General features: G+C 55.7%; 1 protein-coding gene across 1 annotated transcript in view; it reads left to right on the top strand.

Annotated features, from left to right (window-relative positions):
• The window catches only part of ARHGAP27 (Rho GTPase activating protein 27), a 30,927-nt gene extending 12,969 nt beyond the window's left edge, over positions 1-17,958 (top strand). The window contains exons 4-18 of the mRNA XM_081109624.1: positions 10,307-10,744; positions 11,079-11,261; positions 11,505-11,585; positions 11,665-11,748; positions 12,071-12,138; positions 12,659-12,749; positions 13,246-13,350; positions 13,637-13,735; positions 14,915-15,020; positions 15,168-15,290; positions 15,361-15,459; positions 15,630-15,707; positions 15,840-15,974; positions 16,092-16,197; positions 16,294-17,958. Of these exons, the coding sequence (XP_080965750.1) occupies positions 10,307-10,744; positions 11,079-11,261; positions 11,505-11,585; positions 11,665-11,748; positions 12,071-12,138; positions 12,659-12,749; positions 13,246-13,350; positions 13,637-13,735; positions 14,915-15,020; positions 15,168-15,290; positions 15,361-15,459; positions 15,630-15,707; positions 15,840-15,974; positions 16,092-16,197; positions 16,294-16,471 (1,974 nt within the window). The 3' untranslated portion in view covers positions 16,472-17,958. The remainder of the gene's footprint in view (positions 1-10,306; positions 10,745-11,078; positions 11,262-11,504; positions 11,586-11,664; positions 11,749-12,070; positions 12,139-12,658; positions 12,750-13,245; positions 13,351-13,636; positions 13,736-14,914; positions 15,021-15,167; positions 15,291-15,360; positions 15,460-15,629; positions 15,708-15,839; positions 15,975-16,091; positions 16,198-16,293) is intronic.
• The last annotated feature ends 3,685 nt before the right edge of the window (positions 17,959-21,643 follow it).

The raw sequence follows: 21,643 nt of genomic DNA, 5'->3' as shown, positions 1-21,643 counted from the left end.
GAGATATAGACCCACCTTTAATTGCTTCACCTCTGATCAACAAATTCCTCTTTCCACCATGATTAGCGAGGCATCTTTAGCACGTCCTGAGTCCCAGCCTTATTGGGGTCTGAGAGCAGTGGCTGGTTTGGTGGTCTTGTTTGTCCCTTCCAGCCACTGGGCTGTTGGAGGAGTGGAGTTTATGTGTGTTTGCTCTCCATGACTGGGGTTGAGCTGTTGGATCACCTACCTGGTGAGGGGCGTAGAGAGGAGAAGGGGTGGTGGTCTCTAGGAGTGAGGGTTCCACTGGCCCCTGCAGTCCAAGATACCAGCAGGAATTCTGCCTGTCCCCACCTCCTCCATGCTCCCAGCCTTAAGGGCAGAGAGTGGGGGCTTTTTTGTTTGTTTCTTAAATATATTTTTATTGATTTCAGAGAGGAAGGGAGAGGGAGAGAGAGATAGAAACATCATTGATGAGAGAGAATTGTTGATAGGCTACCTCCTGCACACCCCACACTGGGGATCGAGCACACTACCTGGGCATGTGCCCTGACCAGGAATCAAACTGTGACCTCCTGGTTCATAGGTCGATGCTCAACCACTGAGCCACACTGTCTGGGCAAGGGCAGAGAGTGTTTAGCTCCCCATCAGCTCCCGGGGGTCTGGTACAAGGGTTACCCTGCCCTTACCCTAAAGTCTCATGTGGGGACCCAGTCTGCCCTGGGGTTTCCCAGGTGTCAGACACTGACCTGTGCTAGCCAGTCCTGCCCACCCAGCTGCCCCAGCCCCTGCTTGGCTTGGGCAGTAGAGCGTAGCAGTTGGGAGAAGAGGAGAAACAGGGCATGTTTAAGCCCTTGGCCCCAGAGCTGCATCTTAAAGGGAGAGAAATTCCTTTGTCTCTGTTAGATTGGAGGAAGGGAGAACTGGAAGGACCAGTCTGTCTCCAGATAAAAAATAATGAATACCTCATAGAGTAGTAATAACACTTAGAGTGTGGAAGAGTAAAAAAACAATTTTTAAGGGTTTTCCCCCCCTCTTTATTATGAAAAATTTCAAACATGCAGAAGAGCAAACAGAATATTAAAATGAATACATCTATACATATTACCTAGATTTAACAATCACTGTTTCAGATCCAGGCCATAGTTAAGTGCCCCCCCTTAGCTAAGGCAAGTGCCTCCCAGCCACTGTGAACCAGGGTCCAGTCGAGGGCCATCCCTGGCAGTTGGCTGTCTCTTAAGTCTCCCTTGACAACCCCCTCCCTTTCCTTTTGCCCTGACAGAGATTTGTAAAGAGACCAGACCGGTTGCCCTGCAGAATGTCTATTTTAGGCTGGAATGTTGGCTTCCCTGTGGTGGTGCCCCGTGTTCCTCTGACCCTTGTGTTGCCTCAGGGTGGTAGGTCTGAGAGGCTTAGGTAGGTCAGGCCACCAGGGCTCAGGGACAGATCATCCAGGGGAAGCAGGAATCAAGGATGATTCTAGATCTCTGTTGGAGCTACAGAGGTGATGCCAAGATGGGGAGCTCGAGGCGGGTGGAGACGCTCTCAGGCTGAGGCAGGCAGCTTTTCAGTGTGTCGGAGACATCCAGGTTGGATTGCCGAACCTGGGGATGCAGTTGTGAGTTGTTAACCTAATGAGGTCAGTTGAGCTTTCCCAGGACAGTGGAATGAGAAGCAGACATGAGACACCAAAGCACCGAGGAGATGGCAGAGGAAGAGGAGCGTGGGCCCCACGAGCTGAGAAGTAGCAGATAGAGGAAGAGAAAGCTGACCGAGAGGCCATGTCCGAGGCGGTATGGGAGGGAGAGGGTTGTGAGGACTAAGTACCAGGGAGAGTCAGGCAGACAAGGACCAGATTTGTCCGAAAGGAAGTTGTGGGAGGCCTGGCCTGAGCAGTGGGCTGGATGTTGAGTGAGTGGACGGCGAGACAGTGGGGCACACACACCCCTTCAAGAAGTCGGCTTTGAAAAGGAAGAAGGGAAAGTTGGGTCCAAAGGCATTCTTTCTCTTTTCAAGAAGGAGAGACCTTGTCCCGCCCCGGTTTAGCTCAGTGGGGGCGGGGATATGGGGGGGTTTGAGCGTCAAGCCAGGAACCAAGAGCCCACTGATTCGATTCCCAATCAGGGCATATGCCTGAGTTGTGGGCCCGATCCCCTCTGGGGCGCATGCAGGAGGCAGCCGAATGCTGATGTTTCTCTCTCATCGATGTTTCTATCTCTCCATCCCTCTTCCTTCCTCCCTCTCTAAAATAATCAATTTTAAAAAAAAGATGGAGAGACCTTGAATTTGCTGAAATGCCAAAGGGACAAAGGTGGAAGGATTGGAGATTTGAGGTGAGGCAGCTTTTGAGCAAGTGAGAGGCAATGAGGTTGGCTGGCCATTGGGTTGGCAGGGACAGGAGGACCTGAGCTCCCCATTAGGGGAGGGAGAAGGAATGGTGGCTACAGGTTCAGATACATTTGAGGGAGTGGGCAGGGGACCGCCGCCATCACATCTTTCCACCCCCCCGAGACTGCCATCACCACAGCCTTTGCTTGACAACTTCCTTGGCAACCATTTGCGACTCCTCCTAGCTTAGTAGCCGGAGAGCTGCCAGCCTTACTCAGAGCACAGGGACTGGGAGCCATGAGGGGGCTCCACCCAGAAGCAGGCTAAGCAGGCAGCCCCGTGAAGTCACCCAAAGGCTCGGGCAGAGTCCAGAGCCAAGGGCAAGCCATCAAGACCCAAAGCCAGAAAAGCAGAAGCGGGGAGCAGAGCCTGCTCCCTTTCCCATGTCCTGTGGGTGTGGGAACTCAGGCTGCTGCTGGCTATTTCACAGAAACCAGCCTGTGAGCGGGAGAGAATGACAGCCCAATCTCTGGATAAAGAAACCGAGGCCCAATTGCAGGCTCCATCCCCGGCGCCTGTTGGGGTGTGTGCGCCTGTTGGGGTGTGTGCGCCTGTTGGGGTGTGTGCGGGAGGCAACCAATCGATGTCTCCCTCCCTGCCCCCCCCCTCCCCCCGCCCCTTCTATTCTCTAAAAATCAATGGAAAACTATCCTCGGGTGAGGATGAACAATAAAAGAAAGAAAGAAAGAAAGAAAGAAAGAAAGAAAGAAAGAAAGAAAGAAAGAAAGAAGGAAGGAAGGAAGGAAGGAAGGAAGGAAGGAAGGAAGGAAGGAAGGAAGAAAGAAAGAAAGAAAGAAAGAAAGAAAGAAAGAAAGAAAGAAAAGAAAAGAAAAGAAAAGAAAAGAAAGAAAGAAACGGCGGCCCAGAGATTCAAGAGGTTGTCCAGAGAGAAGCCGAGGCCGAGAACACGCACGTTTCTGGACTCCTGCTCCTCTCCTCTTTCCTTTAATGGAATGAAGCTTCTGCCCCAAACCCAGGAGGAAAGCCTTGCCGCAGGCCATTGTGTTTGGAATCTCATGCTACCTGCATGCGATAAGGTTCCGCTGAGCCCCCTGGGCCTTGACACAACACGCATTGCCCAGGCCCCTGCCCAGGCGGGTGACATCAGACTCTCAGGCTTGCGTGGGTCCCCGGGTGCTCTGAGGCTGGAGGACCCGGATCCTGCGGGTGACCCAGCCTCCCCACTGCACACGGGCGGAGCCGGGGTGGATACCCAGTGAGGCCGGACTCTGCCCTGGAGCAGGTGTGCTCAGGGCAGGGACAGTTCTGTGCACTCGGCTAAGCTTCCAGCGGAAAAGGTCACCATTCATCCTCACGCTCCCTCCGCTCAGCCCAGATGGCACGGAGCAGGCTCAGTCAGCAGAGGAGGTCCTGTCCCCTCCCCAGCCGAGGGCTTGTGGGTCTTTCTTTTGCCTCTTGCCCCAGAGACCTGCTAGAAATTTCTGGTTGCTCCTGCTCTAGTTGCCCCAACCCTCCCGGGCGGGTTTTGGAGAGAGGGCCGGAGACATGGATGATGTGCAGTTGGCTTGTTCTGTCCCCTCCCCCACCATGCACCTCTCAAGGCTTGAGGGTGTGGTTGAGAAAAGAGGACCCCACTGGGGAACCACTGTGGTCATCACCTTTTCTTGCTGGGGGAGGAGAAGCCCAGGCAAGAGGCCTGAGGAGCCAACCTCCGTCATCGAGAGCAGCCAGAGCTGTGTGGGTTTGGTAAGTGGCTGTAGTGTGGGGCCAGGGCCCGCTCGCTGGGGGACCCCGCCATGCAGGCCAGGCCTCTTACCCTGGGGAAGCAGCAGGTGGAGTTCTGGCTACCTTTCGTGTGGTCCCAGCCCCCTCTACTGTCACTCCAGGTTCCTGCCACATGGAGACCCTGCTTCCCAGTTCCCCCTGCAGGGCGGAGCCGAAGGCCTGGGTTCCCACTCCTGCCCTCCTCTGCTCTCTGCCCTACCGGACCCCAGCCCCTCCCTGGTGCCTCAGAGTTTCTGGCTGCTCTGGAATTTACAGCTGTTTCCATCTCCTGGGCGTGGCTCCATAACTCTTGTTGACCTGTCGCGCGCGCGCGCGCGCGTGTGTGTGTGTGTGTGTGTGTGTGTGTCAGGGTGGGGTACTGTAGTGTGTCATGTGTGTGACACATGTGAGGACTTCAGGCTCTCGGGAAGGGATTAGGCTACTTCTGGGGTTCTGAGCCGGGGCACAGGAGACTGTCCGGGAGCTTTTGGGGTAGAGTAGAGAATAGACCCCAGACTTGCTCTGGATGTGGTTCCCCAAGTGTCCTAGACCCCAAATCCTTACCACACATGGCTTACGTGGGTGTCTCTGCGCTGAGCCCATTGTGGGTTCAGGGGAGGAGCGGCCTGGGGAACATGGGAGAAGGGAGAGCCAGGTCTGGGGGCAGGAAGATGACTGAAATGGGAGAGTAAGAGATGGGAAGTCTGGGACCCAGGGTGGGAGGGTGGGGGTCAGAGCCTAAACTGGGACCTGAACAGCCCCTACGGGACAGCCTGAAGGCGGGCAGGTGGGCGGGCAGGGCGCTGCCTGGCACTTGGGGCTGGGGAGGAAGCACCCCTGAGGGGATTAGTGAAAACAAAATGGTCCCCAAGGGGTGGGAGGACGTGCTGTGTCCGCTGTGCACGAGAGGGTCAAGGGCAGACAGGCCAGGAGGAAGCTCCTAGGGTAGGGCTCTGGAGCTGGTTCCTGTCCCCGTCTCCCGGGGTTGGGAGAGTGGGGGTGGGGCATAGCATGCTTGTTCATGTAGGTGGACACGTGGCAGAGGCGGCACATGCCTCGAGGAGGCAGACCAAGGCGGTCAGGCGGGTAGATGGTGATGTGGTCAGATCCTTCCCGCCCTCCACGTGCTGGAAACCCATCCAGAGACCGGGTTCTTCTGATACCGCATCTGCCCCTCCCCCTTCCTCTTTGAGACACCCACCCACACAAAGCTTCCTCTTTCCCATCACACCCTCCCTGGGCCTTGAGGGAGCTGATGGTCACTCGTTGTCCTGCCTGTGCCAGCTCAGGCCCCAACACCCAGCTGCCCCAGGCTTGTCCCCATCTGTGAAGCCCCCCTCCCCCACCATTGCTCCCATGCGCCCTCTGTGGAACCTGTTCCGTGCCTGTGTCTGGGCCTAGGAGTCAGAACTCATCCATAATCAGAGCTGAGTGAAGCAGCCAGTGATGTCCCTGGACACAAAAATCTCCCCATTCTTCCCCCTGTGCCCCCCCCCCCCCGCCCCCCGCACACACACATACACACCCGGCCTCAGGCAGCCTGCCTCATGCAGCACTTCCGCAGCCCTGACAGGAAATGGGCTGGAGGCTCAGCCTCCCACCATCTCAAGGCCACTTCTTGTTTCCCTTTTGCCCTGTGCCAGCCCGGGGTTGTGCCCCGTGGCTCCACCCCCAAAGCTTCCCAGGGCTCCATCCCAGCAGCTCAGAGGGGACAGGATGGTGGACGTGATTGCCAAACTGACCAGGAGGCCGAGCCGGGCCCTTCGGGTGCAGGTAGGGGACCTTGGCATCGGGGGCTGAACCTGGCCACGGATGGGGTAGCAGACGGGCCTGTGGAGTCGAGGGGCCAGTAGTGGACCTCCCTCCCTGGCCCTGTCAGGAGCTGGGGGAGCTGGGGTTCGGAGCAGGGAGTCTCACGGAGCTTGGGAATCCTCCCTTCTTTCCTCTTTCCTTCTCCGAGGCCTTGCCCGACCGGGAGGGGCTGCAAAGAGGCTGAGAGGTGGTGATCAGCTGCGGGAAGAGGCAGGCCTGCTCCCTGCTTGTGGGTGGGCATTGAAGACAGGAGGAGCTGGGGGCTGGGAAGCTCTGAGTGTGGTGAGAACTGGGCCCCTCTCAGCTCCGTCCTCTGAGGCGGGAGGACACTTCCTCTTTCCCACTAGGTGTCCCTGTGTCTCTGATGACTGTGACTGGGCCCCTGAGAGCCCTTGGTGCCTAGACAGGCTGCACCTGGGTCTTGTCTGGGCCTCTAGGAATTGGGGGTGGGCATGGCAGGCCCGGCTCTGACCCGGGCGGGTGAACTCCCCCTGGAAGGCCAGGGGGCATGGAGGGGCTGGCCCACCTGGCTTCCAGGAGCTGGCCTGATCCCGGCTGAGGCTCTGCCAGAAGGGAAAGTACCTCCGTCTTAGCACTGGGGGCTCTGTAGAGTTCGAGAGTTTGAAGGGGCCTCAGGGCTGCTGCAGTCCAGCTTCCTCACAGGACTGCCACATCCCTATGGGGGGGATAGTGAGGGGGGATTGGGGCTCTGCTTGCTCACCACCAGCCCTCCAGTGAAGGCCCCTCACTACCTCCTGGGGCAGCCCCCCTCCAGAGAAGGTGCCCCCTTCAAAGGGACACTGCCTTGCCCCCATTTAACCTCCGATCTGCAGTCTGGAGCCCCACAGTATGATTCTGCGTCTTCTCTTCCTCATGACAGCCCCGTCATGCTGGAGGCCTGAACTTGTACCGCCCAGGTCTCCTCTGTACCTGCGGGGAGTGTTCCTTGTGCAAGATTCCCATTCCCAGCCTGAGGCTCCCCATGGACTCTGAGCCAAGGCCAGCAGCCTCGCCAGGTGGAGATCCCTGCTCCAAAGAGCCTGGCTCCTTATTGGCTGGTCCACTGCCCATGCGCCCTTCCAGCCCCTGTCCTGGGGTTAGCTGGGGTGCACAGCAGGTGTGTCTGGCCGTTCACCTTCCTCTGCTGCCTCCATCCTGTCTTCCCAAGGAGTGTCCGGTTCCTTTGCCTGAACCCTCGTTTTCAGGAAGTTCTTGCTCAAGGCTAAGCCCGGTCTCTCCTGCAGAATCAGGTGTGTGCTTGTTGCTGAAGTCTGGTAGGGAAATGACCTGTGTACTCAAGCAGGAAGTGCTTTGGGTGGATCTGCATTGGACCACCCACTGCGGGGTGACCATGGTCAGTTACAGTCACTGGGTCTTGCTCTTAAGAAACTCATGCCTTTAGGGGCAGAGAAGGGAGGTAGATGGGTGGACAACGAACCGACCGCCAAGGCAGCATGCCGTCAGCCCCCAACAGAATAGAGTGACAGCAGGTTAGACTTTTCTCTGGAGGGAGAAAGCCTGGCCCAGTGAGGCCTGGGAGCGGAGCTCCATGGAGGAGCAGGATTTGGCTGGGCAGGGTAAGAGCCGGGAGTTCCAGGCTGAGGGCATGGCTGGAGCAAAGGTAGGAAGGTAGGAAGGTGCCTTTGTGTCTGGGGGCTGGTGTGGTTAGAATACAAGATGCCACAAAAGGGCTGTTGTGAGTGGAGAGAAAAGAGAAGGGGGTGTAGGGGGGGTCTCAGCCGCGCAGGAGCTGGTAGGGGAGGGAGAGGAGTGATGAACTGCTGCACCCAGCTCTCCCTGCCCCCTAAGTGCCTGGGACCTGCCACCCTGTGTGCAACTGCCACACCCCCTTCGTTGGCAGTGGTTTTGTTCTTTTGTTAGCAGTAACCATCGCTGACATGCTGTGCATTTTACATCACCCTGCTTCCCCCCGCCATTTGCACACGTGTGCAGGCTGCCAGGCCAGGGGTTTGTGTCCATTTCCTCGCAGCCGCATTCCTCGTGCCTAAAACCATGCCTGGTGCAGAGTAAGAGATCTCTGTGGGACAAGTGAGTATTTCTGTAGGCTCCTAAGGCTCAGGGAGCGGCCACCTGGAGCAGGACATGCTTCCCCTCTTGAGGAGTTTACAGCTTAGTAAAGGTCTCGCAGCAACAGAGAAACTTCTACGACTTAAAAAAACGGTTTAGCCCAGAGGATGTGGCTCAGTGGTTGAGCATTGACCCATGAGCCAGGAGGTCACAATTCAATTCTCAGTCAGGGCACATGCCCAAGTTGCAGGCTCAATTTCCAGTGAGTGGGGGGTGAGGGGGGGCGCCGGGGCGTGCAGGAGGCAGCCAAGCAATGATTCTCTCTCATCATTGATGTTTCTCTCTCTCTCTCTCTCTCTCCTCTCTCTCCTCTCTCTCCTCTCTCTCCTCTCTCTCTCTCCGTCTCTAAAATAAAAAATAAATTTTAAGTTTATTGGCCCTGGCCAGGTGGCTCAGTTGGTTGGAGCGTCATCCCATACACCAAAAGGTTGCTGATTTGATTTCTGGGTTTCAGGTTTGATCCCGGGTCAGGGCACATAGCGGAGGCAACCAGTAAATGCTTCTCTGTCACATCATGCCCCCCCCCCCACACACACACTTCTTCCTCTTTCTAAACATATCCAAGGGTGAGGATTAAAAGCTTAAAGAAAAAAACTAAATAAAACAAATCCAATCCCTGTAATTATACCTCTGTTTCTAAAAAACACAATATTGGAATTGTGCTAAGTTTATCATCTTGAAATCTTCTTTCCCTTGTAGCATTTTGTATTCTTAGAAAACAGTATTAATCTCCTTGTGCTATTCTGCTGCCTGGGGTTTGAGAGTGTAGCCATCTACCCCTCTGATGGGCTGAGGGTGCAAGGCTGTGGTGGGCACACGGGAAACCTTGGGAAAGGTCTTGAACCTGACACCTGAGCTGAGTCCTAAGCGACTAGGAGTCAGCCAGGTGAAAAAGGGGTGGGGAGAGGCCTAGGCAGGCTGTGAATGAGCTGAGGCCTATAAGAGACACAGCAGAGAGGGTGGGGCCGGTGCTACAGGAGCTTAAAGTTCAAGCTCAGGAGCAAGGAGTGGCAGGAAATAAGGTGGAAGACAGGCAGGTGGTGGGCTGCCTCTGGTGGCCAGTTAAAGGCTTAGACATTGCCCTGCCAGGCTGCAGGCAGCCTTGAGGCTGTTAAGCATAACCTGGCTTACCTTCTGTGTGACTGAATCCTCTAGCCCACCTCACTTTCCTTTGCGGGGAGAGGGGGTTTTCACCTTTCTTTGCCTATCCTCCTTTTTTTTTTTTAAATCCTCACCCAAGAATATTTTTCCATTGATTTTTAGGTACAGTGGGAGAGAGGAAGACAGAGAGAAATATCAATGTGAGAGTAACACATCGATTGGTTGCCTCCTGCATGAGCCCTGACCAGGGCCTGGGGCCAGGGAGGAGCCTGCAACCAAGGTAGTCACCCTTGACTAAAATTGAACCCGGGACCCTTTGGTCCACAGGCTGATGCTCTATCCACTGAGCCAAACGGGCTAGGGCTGCCCCTCCCTCTTCCCTCCCATCTGGCTGTCCTCTGTGTTTTCCGTGTCTGGAGTCGATTCAGAGGCCTGCAAACCCCACATCCAGGAGCTTCTAATCCCAAATCCAGAGGCAGTACTGATCCTGGCCCCAGAGCGCTCCCAGCCAGGAGGGAGGGCAGGAAGGAGGGTTGTAGAAGGCAGCAAGACCCTGGTCCCATATGACCTGAGTGGGACAGGGAAGGGGTGGGTCCCAGGCCATTTCTTTGTTTCTGCCCAACCTTGATTCTCCTCTGTGAGTGCACAGCTGGGAGAGTTCGGTTATCAATATGTTATTAATAAACTAGAGGCCATTGCATGAAGAGATTCATGCAATAGGCCTTCCTTCCCCTGGTTGCTGGCACTGGTTTTCCTCCGGCACCCGGGACCCAGGCCTTTGGTCTGGCCGCAGCGAGGCTTGGCTTCTCCCATCTGGCCGCAGCGGAGAAGCCAAGCCTCTTCAATCTTCAGTCTTCACTCCACGCCTGCATATGCAAATTAACCACCATCTTTACTGGGTTAATTTGCATAGTCACTCTGATTGGCTGGTGGGCGTAGCAGAGTGACATCTGTTTGCGTGTTTCTCTTTTATTAGTGTAGATAATTCATGGCATTGCCCCACCTTATCTGGGGCATTTCATACGTTACAAAGCACTTTCAAGAACATTTCCTCATTCTCTCTTCACTACAGTTTCCAGAACAGCAGGGCAGATATTTCACAGCTGGGGGAACTGAGGCAGGGAGGTGCGGTGACTTGCTGCAGGTTGCCCAGGTGGCAAGTGGCCCAGTCAGGACTGTGTGACCGCAGCTGACCTGTCTCCTTCTTGCACAGGTGGATGAAACCCCAGAGCCTGTGTACGCGAACATAGAGAGACAGCCGCCTCCGGCCACTTCACCTGTCGCCGCTGTGGGCCCCAGACCTGGCCAGGTGTGGGAGACACACACGGACGCGGACACCGGGCGGCCCTACTACTACAACCCAGACACGGGCGTGACCACCTGGGACTCGCCCTTCGAGGCTGCGGAAGACGCCACCAGCCCGGCCCACTCCCTGTCCTCGGTGGGCAGCCACGAGAGCCTCGAGACTGAGTGGGGTCAGTACTGGGATGAGGAGAGCCGCAGGGTGTTCTTCTACAACCCAGTGACGGGAGACAAGGTCTGGGAGGAGGAGGCCCAAGAGCCCGAGGAGGAGGAGGAGGAAGAGGACGACAACGACAACACGTTGAAGATGCAGCCAGACCTGAGCCCCCGCAGCCCTAAGGACCAGAGGGTGAGGGGCAGGGCCTGAGCAGGGTGGGCAGGGCCGGCTCCTAGGCCTCTGACCCCTCCTCCTCCCCACAATCCTGGGAACTTGGGGTGAGGGGCGGGGCCTGAGCTGGGTGGGCGGGCTGAATCCTAGGCCTCTGACCCCTCCTCCTCCCCACAACCCTGGGAACTTGGGGTGAGGGGCGGGGCCTGAGCTGGGTGGGCGGGGCTGAATCCTAGGCCTCTGACCCCTCCTCCTCCCCACAATCCTGGGAACTTGGGGTGAGGGGCGGGGCCTGGCCAGTGGTGGGTGGGGCTGGCTCTGAGGGGCCTCTGACCCAGTCTTTTACTCCCTGCAGCCTCCCACCCCTGAGACGGACTACCCTGAGGTACTGACCAGTTACCCCGAGGAGGACTATTGCTCTTCGGGCTCCTTCAGTGAGCCCGGGCCGGCCTCTCCTTTTGTCACGCCTCCCGGCTGGTCATGCCACGTGGACCCGGAGGGGCAGACACTCTACACCAACCAGTTTACCCAAGAGCAGGTAGGGGAAACAGACAGGGGGGCCCAGAGAGTCTCAGGGACACGCCCCCAGCCCTTCCTCACTAGTAGCTCCCGGTAACACTGAACTTCGGCTCCTGCTCTGGCTCCAAGCCAGCCTAGGGCACCGTGTCACCTGCACCTGTCCCTCCAGACTCCTTGGGTCTCTGTTGGGCTCTGGTTAGAGGGAACCTTTCTTCTCCTCTCTTGAGGCCACTGGCAGCCCTGACCTTCCCTCTCCCCACAGTGGGTGAAGCTGGAGGACCAACATGGGAAGCCCTACTTCTACAACCCCAAAGACTCCTCTGTTCGGTGGGATCTGCCCCAGGTAACCGACTGGGGAAGGGAGAGTCCTAAGGAGAGAGGCGGGGGGACGGGGTTATATATGACAGTGTCTTTCTCCCCAGATCCCAGTTCCTGCCCCTCGAAGCATCCTCAAATCCAGCCAAGACAGTGAGACCCCAGCCCAGGCCAGCCCTCCGGAGGAGAAGGTAAGGGAAGGGGCGTGTAGGTCCTGGGGTCTGGAACTGGGCCAGGCATGTCTCCCCCATAAGCCCCAGCACTAGCCTGGGCTGAATGAACCTGGATCTGGGTCATCTCAGGCCCAGAGGTGGGTCAGGTTGGGAGCTGGGAGGAAATCTCTGTTGCTGCTGCTGCTGTGGGAGCAGGTACCCCACCATCAGCGGCAGCAAAGAGGGTTCAATGGAGGTCCGGGCCCAGCCTGTGGGGCATTGCTGGCCGAGGGGGAGACTAGCCTCGGTCCGCCATGGCTCACATCCTTAACTGCCTCCTCTTTCCCCTTCTTTCTCTAAGATCAAGACCCTGGACAAGGCAGGCGTGCTCCATCGCACCAAGACAGTGGACAAGGGAAAGCGGGTCCGGTGAGAGCCCTTCTGCCCCCACAGAGGGCAGGGTGGGCCTTAGTGACGACATTCGCTGAGCACCGCCCCTATGTCAGGCTCTGTTCATCCTCAGAGCAACTTTGTAAGAGGTCCTGTGAGGACACTGAGGCACGGAGAGATAAAGGGAGTCCACCTCTAGCAGTCGGGTGTCCCCAAGCTGTGATCTTTTCTTAAAAAAAATATTTTTATTGATTTCAGAGAGGGAGGGAGAGGGAGAGGGAGAGAAAAAGAGAGAGAGAGAGAAACATCAATGATGGGAGAGAATCATTGATCGGCAGCCTCCTGCATGCCCCCCACTGGGGATCGAGCGTGTGCCCTGACAAGGAATCGAACCATGACCTTCTGGTTCAGAGGTTGATGCTCAACCATTGAGCCACTCTGGCCAGGCCCCAAGCTGTGTTCTTAAGCTCTGTGTCCTGCTCCCGGGGTGGGAAGGAGGCCTCCCACCAGCCCAGGGCCAAATCCAAGCTCTGCCACCCCCACTCCCATCCCCGCCCAGGAAGAAGCACTGGAGCACGTCCTGGACCGTGCTGGAGGGCGGCGTCCTGACGTTCTTCAAGGACTCAAGGACCTCAGCTGCAGTTGGCCTGGTAAGGCCCAGGCCCCCAAGGCAGGGGTCACCCCATCTGCTCCTGAGTCCTGCGGGTCTTTACCTGATTTGTCTTGTCAAAGGCCATTTCTGAGACAGTGGAACATAAATGTCCAGCAAGCCAGGCCTTTGGCAAAGACAACAGCAGATTTACCCCAGGACCAGCACCTGCAACCATCCTGGGCATGGGGAGCTGTTCTTGAGGGCCGACAGCTCCAGCCTCCTGGGCAGGCAGCTGGGGACTAGGTGCTCTGTTTGCAGGGATGGGGGCTGCACGCTTTTCTCCTTTCCTCTCCTGGGAGGGCAGGCAGCAAAGAACCCACCAGCCCGCAGGTTCTGTGGTTCCAGGATCTCTGGGTTCCAGAAACCCTTGGGTTCCCTTCTCCCAGAGCTGTGACCCCATCCTGTCACTAGAGCTGAGGGGGCTGGTGGACTGGAGTCAGGGTCTGGTGTCAGGTCTGTCCAAGTTGAAGGCTCTCTCCTTCCCTCTCCCACAGAGACAGCCTCCTAAACTCTCTACCCCCGAGTACACAGTGGAGCTGAAGGGGGCCTCTCTTGCCTGGGCCCCCAAAGACAAATCCAGCAAGAAGAATGTGCTGGAGGTGAGTTGTGGGGGTGGAGAGACATAAAGGGGGCTTACTGAGGCTTGGGGCTCAAACTAGGCAAGTCCCAAGAAGGGGGGCCTGGGGAGAATTGGGTCTGGAATTCTCAGGGCTCAAAGCTAAAGTTGCCCCCACCTTAGGGATCCACCCACAGTATTCCTGGCATCATGGATTCTGCAATTTCCTCTCCGGGAGCTGAGTTCCCCAGTCCTTGGCCTTGGAGGGTGATGAGAAGTAGGAGGGGTCTCTGGGGGACAAAACTCAGCCATGACTTGTGTCTCTCCAGCTGCGGAGCCAAGATGGCTCAGAGTACCTAATCCAGCACGACTCGGAGGCCATCATCAGCACCTGGCACAAGGCCATTGCCCAGGGCATCCAGGAACTGGTAGGCAGAGCCTGGGGCCTCCAGGGCTGGTAGGGAGGGGATGGCCAGCCAGTATGCAGGGCAGCTGTGCCCACTGTGGGCGGGGTCCTCTACTCAGGCACTGGGAGCTCCATGGCACCAGTGGGTAGTGCCCCTCCCTGCAGATGCAGCCCCCCGCCCCCCAACCCCATCCCACCCATCCTTATGGCTGGATGGCAAGAGGGCTGCTGAAGAAACAGCCTTTCTTATATGAACCAGCCTCTGAGGTTGGCCCTGCAGGAGGATTAATTCTTCAGGTAGGGGTGGAGGCACATCCTAGAGCAGTGATGGCGAACCTATGACACGCGTGTCAGAAGTGACACGCGAACTCATATTTTTGGTTCATTTTTCTTTGTTAAATGGCATTTAAATATATAAAATAAATATCAAAAATATAAATCTTTGTTTTACTATGGTTGCAAATATCAAAACATTTCTATATGTGACACGGCACCAGAGTTAAGTCAGGGTTTTTTGAAATGCTGACACGCCGAGCTCAAAAGGTTCGTCATCACTGTCCTAGAGGAATGTCCCATTTTAAGGGGCACAGAAGGAAAAGAAACTATCTGAGAAATATCCTCAGGCTGGAATGACAGGCTGAAACTAGAAGATAAAATTTTTAAGGGTTGAATTGAAGAGTCTACCATTTTAAGGTTCAAAATATCAATTGCATAAGTAGAGATGGGACAGTCCCCTTCTAACAGCGATTCCCTTCGCCTGGAAACAACCTGGGGCTTTTTGAAATCCCCTAGGACCCAACACTGGGTGCGGCATTTGGCTGTATTACTAGAGGCAGGAATCCAGATCCAGGGAGGTGATTCTGGTGTGGTTGTTGGCTCAGGCCCCAGCTAGAACGGCAAGCTCAGAACTGGGAGCCACATACTGAGGAATCCTAACCTAGTGGAGTGTACAGAGTTGCTGAGAAAAATATGGAAAAGGGGTGGGGGTGGGGTGCGCGGGCAGGAACTGGGACATGGGTAGGGCAGAACAGGAGGACTGCCTCCCAACACCTAGAGAGCTTCATGCAGCTAAGAAAGATGAATGTTCTGAGGGCCCATGGTGGAGATGAGGGGAGTTATCTGGTTAAGGGGAGGGTGAATTTTGTGGGGTCAGGGGTCACCAGGCCAGCAAGGCTCTGCCTCTGAGGCTCTGTGGTTCTAGGCTGCAGACCTGCCCCCGGAGGAGGAAAGCGAGAACAGCAGTGTGGACTTCGGGTCCAGCGAGCGCCTGGGAAGCTGGCGGGAGGATGAGGGACGGCCTGGAGCAGGTGTGCGCGGGGATGGGGGAGTGGAGGGTGGGGGTACAGGTGGGGGTGGGGTGAAGGGAATCTTTTGGAGGGGGTGGTGACCCGGATGGGGCCTGCTGGGCCACCCCGGCGCCACGGACTGACTCGCCCTTGCATTGCCCGCGGCAGCCGCTCCTGTCCTGAGCCCTGGGGTCCAGGAGAGCGACTTGAGCAAGGTCCGGCAGAAGCTCCTCAAGTTCCTACTCAAGAGGCCCACGCTGCAGTCGCTGCGGGAGAAGGGCTACATCAAAGGTACCGGACGGACCTGGCGAGCGGGCGCGGGTGGCGCAGGGGCGGCGGCGCTGACCAGCCTCTCCCCCAGACCAGGTGTTCGGCTGCGCGCTGGCCACGCTGTGTGAGCGCGAGAGGAGCCCGGTGCCGCGCTTCGTGCGGCAGTGCATCCACGCCGTCGAGGCCCGCGGTACGTGCGCCGCAGCCGGCGGGGGGCGGGGGGCGCGTTCAGGGCGCCATGAGGGAGGCCCCTGGGTGGGCGCAGGGTGGAGAGGAAAGGACCGCGAGCTCCGTAGCCGATCGTAGCCGGGGCTTTAGCCGCACCCCACGGAACCCGGGCTGAGCGCCTCCCCTCCCCAGGGCTGGACATCGACGGGCTGTACCGCATCAGTGGAAACCTGGCCACCATCCAGAAGCTGCGCTACAAGGTGGACCACGGTGAGGCTCGCCCTCGCCCGCACCCCTGCCCCCCCACACCCCTCCCCGCCCCCCCCCCCCACACCCCCGGGCCCGGCAGCCGCGCGGAGGGTGCTCACCCCTCCTCCTCCCGCCCCGCTTTTCTCGCCGCAGATGAGCGCCTGGACCTGGAGGACGGGCGCTGGGAGGACGTTCACGTGATCACCGGCGCCCTGAAGCTCTTCTTCCGAGAGCTGCCCGAGCCCCTCTTCCCCTTCTCGCACTTCCGCCAGTTCATCGCCGCCATCAGTGAGTGGGGCGGGGGCGGGGAGGGGGGGTGCAGCTGGCCGGCCGGGGGCGGGACCCCCCACACCGGGAGGCAGCTCCATGCGTTCCCCTGGCCGAGCCCACGCTTCCCTTCGCCAGAGCTGCAGGACCAGGCCCAGCGCAGCCGCCTCGTGCGCAGCCTGGTGCACACGCTGCCCGCCCCCAACCAGGAAACCATGCGGCTCCTCTTCCAGCACCTGTGCCGGTGAGTGGGCCGTGGGGATGGGGAGGCGGGCCCTGCGGGGACGCCCACACTCTCCCGTCGCTGGGCCCTGATTCCCTGCACCCCATGCCGCTGCAGGGTGATTGAGTTCGGCGAACAGAACCGCATGTCCGTGCAGAGCGTGGCCATAGTGTTCGGGCCCACGCTGCTGCGGCCCGAGACGGAGGAAGCCAGCATGCCCATGACCATGGTGTTCCAGAACCAGGTTGTGGAGCTCATCCTGCAGCAGTGCTCCGACATCTTCCCGCCGCACTGACCCCCGCCGGCGCCGAGGACCGGCTCTGGCGTTGGCCACGTGTGTCCTGCCACGCGGCTAGACTCGATTTCCGAGACCCTCCACTTCCCCCCGGTCCGCGGGCCGCGGGGAATTCTGCGCCCTCAGTCTGAGGGTGTGGTGACCCTTGGTGGGTAGCTCACAATATGTGATTTTCCCCGCACCTGTCCTGTTTTGGGATTAATTGGGTTCTGTTCTTTATTACAGCGCCGCCTCCTGTGTGTGCACGCGGGCGCGCACACGAGAATGTCGTGGGGGGCGGGGGCGGTGAGGGTTGTTTCTGGGATGCCCAAGCCCCTTGTTGCGAGGAGTAATTTGGGTGAGGGGCTTCCTGGCTTCTGCAGGCTTGAGGCCTTAACAGAGACCCTGTGGGCTGGCACTGTGCCCATCATGAAGCACCTTCCCTGCGGCCGAAACAGGACTGACCCGGGCCTCCAGCGCGGGCAGCTGAACCCGCCTTCCCTCAGGCGCCAGGAAGGAACTTCTGCCAGCCCTCCCACTGGCTGGCTGCGGACAGTTTTCGCCTGCTTTCTTGTTTGCGGTTCCGGGCTTCTGCCCTCCTTGACCCACTTATGTTCTGTGCCAGGGGTCTTCCCCTTGGGTAAATGTGTGCCTGGCACCTGCCACCTGACATGCACCATTTCCACACACGATCCCACTTTACAGATGAGAAACTGAGGCTTGCAGAGGCAAAGTGACTTGTTCAGGGTCCAGTGGGTGATCTGACTCCCCAGCTCAAGCTCCCCTTATACCAAAGCACAGCCTCGTGGTGGGGTAAAATCAGTCCTTTCAGCTACCCCCTCACCACAGCATGGACTGATGGGTAAAGCAAAAAAACAAAACAAAAAACGAAGCTGGGTGGGTTCTGTCTGGGCCTGGGGAGGTACCTGAAGGTGAAGAGGGAACCTGCCCAGCTGTTCTTCCCTGGGGGAGGGGAAGTGGCACCAGCAGGAGCCCCCAGCCCCTCTCAGCACCTGGCTGTCAAGTGTGCCTCCCTGGTGGCTGCCTTGCCACTCAGAGCTGGGAGAGGCCTGCAGGATGGAGGGGAGGGGAGTGTAACCCCCACAAAGGCAGTGTGGACCCCGGGGTCAGCAGCCCCCTTTCCTCATGCACAGACCATATCAGTTTATGGGTCTTACCTCCCTGCCCCACCCACCTGCGCACTCACTCAACAAGCAATAATAGCTAATATTTATTGACATTTGCACCATGCCAAGCGTTTCACTTGGATCATCTCACAGCCAATATTTATTACCTGCTCTTCTGTGCCAGACACTGAGCTCTGGAGCAGGGTGCCGCACGTTGCCTCCCTGGTGGAGCTTCTGGGCCGGTGGGGGAGGCTGACCCCAGCCCACCCCTGATGCCAGCGGGGCTTGGGCAAGAGTACAAATGGAGGCCACACCCGTCGAGATACTGTAAACTTACAAATCAAGCTAACAACTGTTCAATAAAATACGTTTTGTTCTCCTACTTTGGCAGGTATACTTTCATGCTGACCTGGAAGGCCAGGTTCTGGTGTAAACTTGCTCTCAGCTGCCCCCTGTATCTTCCCACCCCAAGGCCCATCCTGCAAGGAGAAGGTCATGTGCACATATGTGGACACTCCAGTCCATGAGTGCAAACTGCCACACCCCCTGCAACCTGCTTCCCCATGGCCACTCCACCTGGTCCACCCTGAGGGAATGGGCCTGGGGCCTTTGGGCAGGGGATTTTGGGGTCCCGTGTATCAGGAGTGTGGTCTAAAGGAAAGGGCCTACCCTAGGCTCTGAGAGAGCCCCACAGATTCCTCATCCTATGGGATCCAGGGCAAGGCAGGGACCCCCGCATCCAGGTGTAAGGTTTGGAACTTGACATGTTAAACACCTGATGACTTGGTTAAGTACATTTATAGAAAAGCTAGGGAAAGGCACAGGGTCCTCTGAAGCTATGTCGCTGGAGTGTGACTGTCTCCCAGGGACCTGAGACGTCTCTGCAGAAACCACATTTGAGCCAAACACTAAAGAATGAAGAGGAATTAAGGGAAGAGTGTATAGTCAGAGGGAACAACATAGGCAAAGGCTCTGAGGCAGGAATGCTTGTGGGGAGAATACATCTAAAGCCATCATGATTAGAGCCAGGAGATCCCGTAGGCATGGGTGCGGGAGAGGCTGGCAGGGGCAGAGTGTGCAAGGTCTTGTGTACCCCAATAGGGGGCTCTGTGGTACCCGCTGGACAACAGGCAGGAGGATCCCTGGGCAGGGATGTCTTAGGAAGTGTCAGCTCAGTGTGAGGACCTTCACACCTCAGAGGCTTCTTACGATGATAAAAGGAGACGTGTGCAGTATACGCGGCCCACAGCCCGCTGCAGGAACCTCCAGAAAGCCTCTTTTACTACCTGACTTTCCTATGAGTTTGTTAGTACAATTTATTTTATAATTACTACCTGATTTGTATATTATGTTTTTTTCAATCACTGTTACAAGACCACCTTCTTTCACCATACACAAGAATAAACTCAAAATGGATTAAAGACATAAATGTTAGACTTGAAACCATAATACTCTTAGAAGAAAGCATAGGCAGTAAAATCTTGAACAGTTCTCAAAGCAATATTTTTTTCTGATATATCTCAGGCAAGGGAAAAAAAATTTTTAAAAAAATGGTACTACCTACAACTGAAAAGTTTTTACACAGCAAAGGAAGCCATCAACAAAATGAAAAGAACACCCACTGAGTGGGAGAGCATATTCACCAATGATACATCTGATAAAAGGTTAATATCCAAAATTTATAAAGTACTTATAAGATGTTCAATGTCACTAATTACCAGAGAAATGCAAATGAAAACCATAATAAGATATCACCTCACACCTGACAGAATGGTTATCATCAATAAATCAACAAACAAGTGCTGGTGAGGGTGTGGAGAAAAGGGAACCCTCATACACTGTTGGTGGGAATGCAGACTGGTGCAGCCACTGTGGAAAACAGTATGGAGTTTCCTCAAAAAATTAAAAGTGGAACTGCCTTGTGACCCAGAGATTCCACTTCTGGAAATATATACAAAGAAACCTGAAACACTGATTCAAAAGACTATATGCACCCCCGTGTTCACTGCAGCATTATTGATAATAGCCAAGATCTGGAAGCAGCCCAAGTGCCCACCAGTAGATAATTGGGTTAAAAAAAAAAAAAAAGAAAAGCTGTGGTTCATTTATACAGTGGAATACTACTCAGCTGTAAAAAAGAAGGAAATCTTACTTCTGCGACAGCATGTATTGACCCGGAGAGTATTATGCTAAGCGAAATAAGCCAGTCAGAGAAAGACAATACCATATGATTTCACTTATATGTGGAATCTAATGGACAAAATAAACTAACAAACAAAATAAAAACAGACCCATAGAGACAGAGAACAGAATGACAGCTGTTAGAGGAGAGGGGGTCGGGGGGCTGGGTCAAAAAGGTGAAGGAATTAAGCAAAAACAACAACACCTCATAGACACAGACAACAATATGGTGATTACCTGAGGGAAAGGGGGTTGGGAGGAGGTAGAAGAGGGTGAAGGGAGGATAAATGGTGATGAAAGGAGACTTGACTTTGGGTGGTGAACACACAATACAATGTATAGATGATTGTACACCTGAAACCTGTATGATTTTATTAACCAATGTTACCTCCAATAAATTCAATAATTTTTTTAAAAAAGAAGTCGTCGCATAAGTAGTACAGAGAGGTCCGTGTACCCATCACCTAGCCTCCCCCAGTGGTGACAGCTTACAAAACTGAAGGCAGCGGTTCTCAACCTGTGGGTCGCGATCCCTTTGGAGGTCGAACAACCCTTTCACAGGGGTCGCCTAAGACCATCCTGCATATCAGATATTTACATTACAATTCCTAACAGTAGCAACATTACAGTTATGAAGTAGCAACGAAAATAATTTTATGGTTGGGGGTCACCACAACATGAGGAACTGTATTAAAGGGTCGAGGCCTTAGGAAGGTTGAGAACCACCGCTCTAGTGCATTATGAAAACCAGGAAAGATGGCACTATACAATAACTAGGCTCCAGACCTTACCTGATTTCACCATTTTGTGGATGTGCTCATTCTTTTGTGTGTCTTTGTGTTGAATTCCATGACATTTTATCACATGCATAGATTTATATAACCACCAGCACAATCAAGATAGACAATTGTTCTATCGCCTTAAAAGAAATTTCTTATGCTGCCCCTTTATAGCCACACCCCTTCCCCCCTTCCCTAATGCCTGGCAACCTTGTCTGCTCTCCATCTCTATAATTGTGTCATTTCAAGAACGATATACAGATGGCATCATAAAATATGTACCTTTTGAGATTGGCTTTCTGCACTCAGCATACCAGTAATGCCCTTAAGATCCATTCAAGTCATTGCGGCTATCAATAGTTCATTACTTGCTATTGCTAAGTAGTATTCCACAGATATGCTTTTTAATTTTTTTTTATTGATTTCAGAGAAGAAAGGAGAGGGAGAGACAGAAACATCAATGATCAGAATCATTGATTGGCCGCCTCCTGCATGCCTCCCACCGGGGATCAAGTCGGCAACCTGGGCATGTGCCCTGATCAGAATCAACCAGTGACCTCCTGGTTCATAAGTCGATGCTCAGCCAATGAGCCACGCAGGCCGGGCGTCCACAAATATGCTTTTAAAGAGACTCTCCCAGCTGTGTATGGAGGGAGGAAGGAGGGAGATCAGCTAGGAACCCAGGTAAATATCACAAGCCTGACCTCCATCCTGGCTGGCCTCTGCATACCTCCCTAACGCTGACAGTGGACCCAGATGTGTTCAGGCCCTAAGGGTCAGGCAGGGTTGGCCACAGGGAGCGAGCCATTGGATTGTTGACGCAGAGCCGCCAGTAGAGGGCGCCAGAGGCCTTTTGTCCAAGAGCTGACTCTCAACAGTGAACCGCAGAGAGGGTTCCGGGAGCTTTGGGCCTGCTGTGCGCATGAATCAAGAGAACCCCGGAGTCTTGTACCCCTCCGGAGCCCAGCCCCCAAGTTTCAGTTCAGCCCTGAGCTCCAGGGCCGGGGGAGGAGGCTGACGACGTCTAGTGGAGGAGGAGGCAAGGTGAGGCCAGGACCGGGAGAGGTGGGCTGGCGAGGTGCGGAGGGAGAATGCTCCAGCTCCCC

This window comes from Myotis nattereri (assembly GCF_964212035.1).
Source record: "Myotis nattereri genome assembly, chromosome: 16".
In the NCBI taxonomy this organism is placed as follows: domain Eukaryota; kingdom Metazoa; phylum Chordata; class Mammalia; order Chiroptera; family Vespertilionidae; genus Myotis; species Myotis nattereri.
The sequence above is the reverse complement of the archived record's forward strand: the minus strand, read 5'-3'. Positions and strand labels throughout refer to the sequence as shown.